The sequence below is a fragment of the Brienomyrus brachyistius genome, chromosome 16 (assembly GCF_023856365.1).
Source record: "Brienomyrus brachyistius isolate T26 chromosome 16, BBRACH_0.4, whole genome shotgun sequence".
Lineage (NCBI taxonomy): Eukaryota > Metazoa > Chordata > Actinopteri > Osteoglossiformes > Mormyridae > Brienomyrus > Brienomyrus brachyistius.
The window spans coordinates 7,339,797-7,347,707 of NC_064548.1; the positions used below are offsets into that span (position 1 = coordinate 7,339,797).

Below are 7,911 nucleotides of genomic sequence, written 5' to 3' on the forward strand. Positions count from 1 at the left end.
GATGGGCTGGCCCCCCATCCTATGTTGTTCCCTGCCTCGTGCCCATAGCTTCTGGGATAGGCTCCTGACCCCCCGTGACCCAGAAGGATAAGTGGTTTGGAAAATGGATGGATGGCTAGATGAACACCGCCTCAGTTCCCAAACCTCTCCTCAGGGGCACCTCAGCCATTCCATGTATTTATTGAATTTCCGCCCCAGCTCACTTATTAAGTTAAAAGTCAATGAGATACTGATTAGCTATACAAGGTGTGCTAGTGGTTGTGTTAAAAAGATAAATGGCTATATTGGATGGTTGCTGCAAACACTGGTGTGATTTCAAGAGAGGTTTTGATATTGTTACACTATCACACCTTTACAGGCACGATATCATAGTTTTACAGCAATGTGAAGATCATTTAAACATCATTTTCTTTGACTGCCTAAGACTTTTGCACAGAACTGTATTCTTCCCACTGTAAAGGTTACATTTATTTTGTAATTTAATTATGAGAGCGGCAGTGCTTTGGATTTTGGACAGAGGAGCAGTCACTGGCAAGCCAGACCTGTGAATGATGCCGATTTTGAGATGCACGCAATGGCACCTCCAAGACGAGAGGGTTTGTTGGACAAAGGATGCTTTAACACATCAGCTGTTATACGAGACACTACTCCCGCATCCATCTGCGCTGCTGTACTTACACAATAATAATCATTATGACACCTCTCTGCGCTTCGCTTCTCATTTGCATTGCTGAAGTGAAGGGGCCGCGATTTGCACGGCACTGCGGTGAATCAGGAACCCCGAGGAGGACTGACCTCGACAAGAGTGGGAGCCGTTTGGTGCTAACCGTCACTGACAGGGCAGAATCAACTTCTACAAAACCCCAAAGGAGTCTGGACTGAGCTAATCAGCACACTCAACGATCAGATTAAACTTACAGCAACCACACTACACTCACTGTAGACTAAATGTAACAGGGTGCACCACACATATGCGCAACATGGTAAATCATGTTTTTGGAATGTGGGGGGAAACCGAAGTACCCACAGGAAAGCCCATGGTGACATTGGGAGAGCATGCAAACTCCACACACATGAACCCCTGGTCCCGCATGAAACCCAGTCTAATGCAAATGTACTTAAATGAAGAACAGCCTGTAAAATGGCTATTGATTAATTGCCAATCAGTCTCAGCACCCATTATTTATTTATGCGTTTCTTCATCTGGTGTTTATCAGCTGCTGACTGGTGTTGCTGAATTCAGTTTCTGAATGTTGGCATCCCTGCTGCCCTAATGTCCCGATGAACGAACAATCAGATCATCTCTCAATGTGGTTCCCCGTCTGCTTAAGCGGCATCGCTGACCGTTTGATCGGACTGCTTCAGTGACACCTTGGAACATGTTGTGCTTTTATTAAAGAGCTCAGAGCAAACAATGGCAATGTAATGATATGCATGTGGTGCTCGGGGAGGATGGGGGAGGGCGCTTGGCTCACACCAAGTGCCGTTTTTCAGTGTGGAGTGAAGAGGTTGCCTAGCAACAAGTGGGCTTCTCTTGGAATGCTCTCCATCACTCTGGGCTTGGAGAGCAGCAGTCTTGCGAAGACTCTTGAGGAGATATCCCCCTTCTCCCCCCAACACCAAGCACCTTTAGTAGCAGAGCCCCCATTATTCTCACTCATTGGTGACTCTAAAAGGGCCAGACACACACCCATCTCAGAAATTTTAGATTTTAAATTTAGATACTTTAAGATATATTTGCGGTATTAAGCAATACCTACAATCAAGTTGTGTGCCAGTCTTGGAAAGTATCCATCCATCCATCCATCCATCCATATTCTACCACTTTTCCGGGTCGGGTCGCGGGAGCAGCAGTCTAAGCCGGGAAACCCAGACTTCCCTCTCCCCAGCCACTTCATACAGCTCCTCCGGGGGAATCCCGAGACGTTCCCAGGCCAGCCGAGAGACATAGTCCCTCCAGCGTGTCCTGGATCTTCCCCGAAGCCTCCTCCCAGTGGGACATGCCCGGAACACCTCACCAGGGAGGCGTCCAGGAGGCATCCTGACCAGATGCCTGAGCCACCTCATCTGGCTCCTCTCAATGCGAAGGAGCAGCGGCTCTACTCTGAGTCTCTCCCGAATGACTGAGCTCCTCACCCTCTTGAAAAATATATTTCATTAAAATATAGGAAAATATAGTTCACAAGCCTCCCAATGCCCCCTTCTAAAGCTTCTTTGGTGGCGACTTTGCACACTCAATGTGCCACAACACACTATGTAAAGTGCCTTGGGGTGACTCCGTTGTGATAGGCCTATATAAAAATAAAATGAGTTCATTGGCCTGAACCTTCCTAGATCTGATTGCTGCCCTTCACTGGGATCACAGGTTGTCTTGTAATCGTTTCTTCTATGTCATTCTGAGGGATAGACAGGTGAGTTACAGGTCTCCAAGCAGTTTGTGTGCCAGGGAGTATGCAAGGCTGAGGAATGATAGATTATATTTAAGGTGGATATTGCTTGGTTTGGTCTTGGCAGGAGAGTCACTAATGTGGAAAGCAGCTATAATGATCATTCCTGCAGAAATGTACTCCTGAACTAGGGATTCAAAAGAATTTGCATGGTCTGGTTCCCTTTGTGGTTCACCATGACGTCATACATTTCTAATGGACCTCTATTGTTTTTGAGGCTTTGTGCATATGTCTTCCGATACATATACATCTTCCAAGTCTGTGTTCCACAACCAGCATCAAAGTTTATGATGTGAGTCACAAGATGGAGAGTGTCACTGAGATGGAGAGCATTAGTGAGAAGGAGAGTATCACTGAGATTGAGAGCATTAGTGAGAAGGAGAGTGTCACTCGGATGGAGAGCATTAGTGAGAAGGAGAGTGTCACTGAGATGGAGAGCATTAGTGAGAAGGAGAGCATCACTGAGATGGAGAGCATTAGTGAGAGAGTGTCACTGAGATGGAGAGCATTAGTGACAAGGAGAGTGTCACTGAGATGGAGAGCATCACTGAGATGGAGAGCATCATTGAGATGGAGAGCATTAGTGAGAAGGAGAGTGTCACTGAGATGGAGAGTATTAGTCACAAGGAGAGTGTCACTGAGATGGAGAGCATTAGTGACAAGGAGAGTGTCACTGAGATGGAGAGCATTAGTGAAAAGGAGAGCATCACTGAGATGGAGAGCATCACTGACATGGAGAGCATTAGTGAGAAGGAGAGTGTCACTGAGATGGAGAGTATTAGTGAGAAGGAGAGTGTCACTGAGATGTAGAGCATTAGTGAGAAGGAGAGTGTCACTGAGATGGAAGGTATAACTGACATGGAGAGCGTTAGTGAAATGGAGAGAGTTACTGAGATGGAGAGAGTTACTGAGATGGAGAGCATCACTGAGAAGAGGGTACAACTAAGATGGAGAGCGCTACTGAGATGGAGAGCGCTAGTGAAATGGTGTTAATGAGACGGAGAGCGCTACTGAGATGGTGGTGCGTATTTCAGAGAGCAGCAGCAATGGAAACAGCGCTTTAGAAGTTTAAACAAACAAACAGGACCAAACCAGGAGGAAATGGCTGATGCCGTAGGTCAGATGCTGGAAAATGTACTCTCATCATTCTTATGTAAGACTATTTAGATTTCTATCTCAAAAGCTACAGCAAATCACCCTCAACTGTTTCAAAATTTTTAAGAAAAAAAAACATATTAAGTTGTTTTTTTAGTAATTCGTGCATGGAGGATCAAATTCTGAGCATATTTCGATCATATGTGTCTTTACCAACAAAAATAAAGAAAAAAGCAAAAGCTAATGACGTCTATCTTAGAATGACTCGACAAGGCCAATGTGAGTCCTCAGCACTGCGGACAGCAAAGAGGAAACAGAAAATAGTTTGTGAGCTGGCCGTGCAGATAAGATCAGCTAAAGAAGAAGCAGGCTTCATGCTCTCAATCAGGCTAGATCTCACACAATGGCCACTGAGCTAAATGATGGACAGATGTCAAAGAACATTACCTCTTGTAGATGCTATCCCAGCTTTAGATGAAACATTGTAAAGAAATTTTTCCTAAACACACCCATATGCAGACGTGAACAGTTTCTGGCAGCAAGGGGCAGAACCAAGCACATTTACAAACAGCTCATTCGGGGTCTTGAACACAGCCAATATGTGTGACACCTGGAGGTCTTTAGGTCATTTTAGGTGAGACATTATTATCTTTCTTCCCATTTCATAATGGCTGCTACTTGTCTTGTTCTCTTAAACTTTCTTTGGCGAGTTATATAACATTCTATCACTTCCAGCCACCCCAAATGACCCCCCCCCCAGGTCTGGAGAGGCATGAGGAATGTGCCTTGTCCAAATTCATCTTCAGCTAATCCACACAGTGCTCTAACGCTTCTCTGCAAGGCATTTCACCAAATTCTAAAAATGTGTGTCAGACCCAGCCCGGATGAACATCCCTTGTCTGGGAAATAAATCATGGTGTAATCATGTTCTAACCATGATAGAATGGTATGTTGGATGGAATGGATCGGCTGGATGAAACACAATAGTTTTTATAGAATCTCTGGTTGAATTATTACTCCCAGTGGTTGTAGCCATGGAAACCCAGAATAAAGGTCTATGGAGGCTGTTTTATTAGTGCTTGGTGGGGACATTTTTTTATCCTTCATGCATTTTTAATTTTTGATGCACACGTCTGCTTCTTCGTAAATGGAGAATGTCTTTTGCTGTGCTTTTAATTGCTTCAGCTTTTGCCTGTGGATGACCATTGTTAATATTTATTATTACAAAAGATTCGCGGCAATGCTCCGTGCCACGTTATCAGATTTCACACATGTGCCCTCCTGGCTTTCTTTTATGTCCTCTCAACAGCAAACTTGGTAAATATTTCATAAGATGGGGTGCGCTGGGACCTGGCTATCAACCTCTACGGTAATCAAGGATTGTGAAGCGAACATGCTAGTCATCAGATGACTGCTGCAAATAATTTATGAGCAACATGTCAGCCCCCTGTGAGCTGAGCTGCCTTGCCGTTTGCTGAAGCTGTGTTCATCCCGGGGTACTCGTGGAGAACTCAGTGGTGACCACAGACGTAGTCCGACGATGTCCACCTGAATACAATTTATATTGCGGGAGTAGTAACACATGTAACGCCACCTGAACTAACTTCAGGGCTGACGCTCTGACTTTTTCAGAGATCAGGACAAAATGTTATTTGAAGGTTTTCACAACAAAGTCCACAAAATCACAAAATCACGCTTCAGGCTAGTCCGATTTATATTTAGGGCACTATAGTGTCTGTGATACTATTCTAAAACAACCATACATTGTCAATGGTCATAAACAAAAGTGAGAACCAGTAGTGCTGTAGGTGTTTCAATGACAAAGGCTGCAAACAAACGGTTCCTTCTATATTTTTTATTTGTTTTATTATGAGGTAGAGTTTCAGTAATTTTTGCAAATTTTGTTACACTCTGACCCCTAGTGGTAGTTTAAGTAATTACAGATTCGACTGCAAACTGTCATCTGCAGTATCAACATTAAAGCTTAACTTTAATGACAAAAATTGGATTACTGTCACCATGACATAAATTACGAGCTTTCTCACCCACACAACAACTAAACAATGTTAAAAACATTTTCAAAAATCCTTAGCTTAATTTTAAGGTAGAATTTTCTGCCGCAAATGGTTTACGCTGTCGTGAAAATTCCAGTTTGCTTTACGGCACCGCATAAAATGCTCTATTCTGTGTGTCCTTGTTGACATGTGCTTCGAGGGTGAATAAGCGATTATTTTATTTTTTTGCATTGTGCTATAATGGCATTAACAGATTCTATATGATTTTGAAATGTTGTTTTGGGAAATTTAATCTAGCTATAACGTTCAGGTCGGGTTAGCTATTCTGGGTAAGTCTGTGACTATTGTATTTTTAATTTTTTGTTAATTTATGTTAATTTTCTATTTATAATGACGATTTTATGTAGAACGACGAGTCGTTACATAGATTTGTAGATATTTATTTGATAATACGACGCGTATTCAAATGAAAACCCGTCAGATGTCAAATTCGATACATTTTATTAATTTAAACTCCAGCTTTCAGCGTATAGATCTCAGTTTAAAAGTCGGATAAAATGTTTGAATATGCAGTAGTATTGACTGGATTTTGTTTTTGTTTTCAGATATTTCCCCTTGAGTGAGATTAGGAGGGTTTTTGCAATGCCTTCGCCTTTCATCACCAGGGTGACAGTCATCGTGCAGAGGTACCGGTCTGGGCTGCTCCTGGCTGGATGTGGCGGCCTTTTCTCTGCTCACTTGCTCTACCACGTGTTTCCAGAGCAGACATACAAAAAGGTGTACCAAGCATGGCATAAAGGACAACCTGCTAGTCTCTCTGGCAAATTGGAGGACATGTTTCAGGGTGTCCTGAGGGACATGAACATCTCTCCACAGGGTTACAAAGCATTTGCAGCCTACGGCTTCCACCCCATTGGGGCTGGGGTACCGTGGCTGCCCTCTGGGGCACTGGTCGGCCTTCCAGCTAACTTTAACAGCTCCCCCGATGACATGGTGGGCATCACCAACCGTGTGGTCCTGATCAATGGTGAGCCAGTGGAGTGGGACAGTGCTGTTGGCAAGGCCTTGAAGGAAGCACTGATGCTGTCACCTGAGGCCCAGCGGTTTGGCGTGGCCAGGGAGGTGGCACGCCTGGAGAACGGCTGCCCAATCCTGCAGGCTGTGGTGGCCCCCGCCTGTCTTGCAGGGGCTTGTGCCTACGGGGTGGGCATCAAGCAGATCTTTGGGCTATATGGTGGCTCGGCACTGCTGCGTGGTGCAGTAACCCTGCTGGCTCTGGCCTTGGGGGGGGTGTCCTATATCCTGGCGTCCGACACTGTCAGCCAATGGCAGGAGTACAGCTCAGACCGCCGGGCTGCCAGCCTGTCGAGGGACTACGCCAGGGGTGGCCTGGAGTTTTACGACAAGCTCCTCTCCAGGAACAGAGTCCTGCGGTTGCTGATGGGCCCAAAGGGTGAGGAGATGTACGCCCCCAGTGGGAACCTGTTCCCTGGCAGTCTGCTGCGGTTGAAACATGCACCCTACACCTCCAGGAGGGAGGGGATTGCCAGCCTCCTGAAGCAGATGGAAACCTAGAAGGGAACAGTCCAAACAGCCTGGGTTCCAGTTTAAGGTGAAACTGGCCATGTCACATCGCCATAGAAGCGGCGCTGACGTCCACGCCCTCCAGCACAAACGCTCCGCCAAGCTGTCTCTTATACAGCTCCCTAACAGACAGTGGGCTTTTACAGCTCTGCTACAAGACGAGGAATGCGGGAGTGTCCAAGCAGCGGAAAGAAAAATATTCTTGTGATAAAACATCATTAACTAAAGATCTATGAAAGGGTTAAGGCTGCGTAACTCGCACTTAAGTGAAATTCACTTGTTACAATAATAGATTTGAAACGTGAGGTGGCTTCATTTATATGTTTTTTTTTTTGTTTCAGTCATATCATTTGCTTAACTTTATTGAGCAAACAGGTTCAATACCCTTTTGTTTGAGCAATCATTAAATAAAAGAAACATTTAAGTAAAAACATACCTAGATCACTTGTTTCTTTTTTTGTTAAGTAATCAGGCAATTGATCACTGATGTGTAATGAACATTAGGGGCAGCATTTAAATAAATGAACATTAGGGGCAGCATTTAAAATATTTTTAAAAGTAATCTGTGAATCACAGATATACACAGAAAAGTCCAGAATACTTGACTTTCATATTTGTTGTATGTTAGAGTTGGGAGCTATTCGCTGTCGATGAATTTGGGACAAGATGTTTTGCTTTGTTTCCATTGTCTTCCTGTGCTTCACCTGGTCAGGGTCATGGGTTAACAGGCTGGGGTACAAACTGGGTGGGTACACAGGTACACACCGTGG

At 44.6% G+C, this 7,911-nt stretch overlaps 1 protein-coding gene across 1 annotated transcript; it reads left to right on the top strand.

Moving 5' to 3' along the window:
• Positions 1-5,675: 5,675 nt before the first annotated feature.
• tmem177 (transmembrane protein 177) lies at positions 5,676-7,576 on the top strand. The gene is made up of 2 exons (XM_048978493.1): positions 5,676-5,886; positions 6,163-7,576. Exon 2 carries the CDS (start codon positions 6,200-6,202, stop codon positions 7,130-7,132), a length of 933 nt encoding a protein of 310 aa, XP_048834450.1. The 5' UTR covers positions 5,676-5,886; positions 6,163-6,199; the 3' UTR covers positions 7,133-7,576.
• The last annotated feature ends 335 nt before the right edge of the window (positions 7,577-7,911 follow it).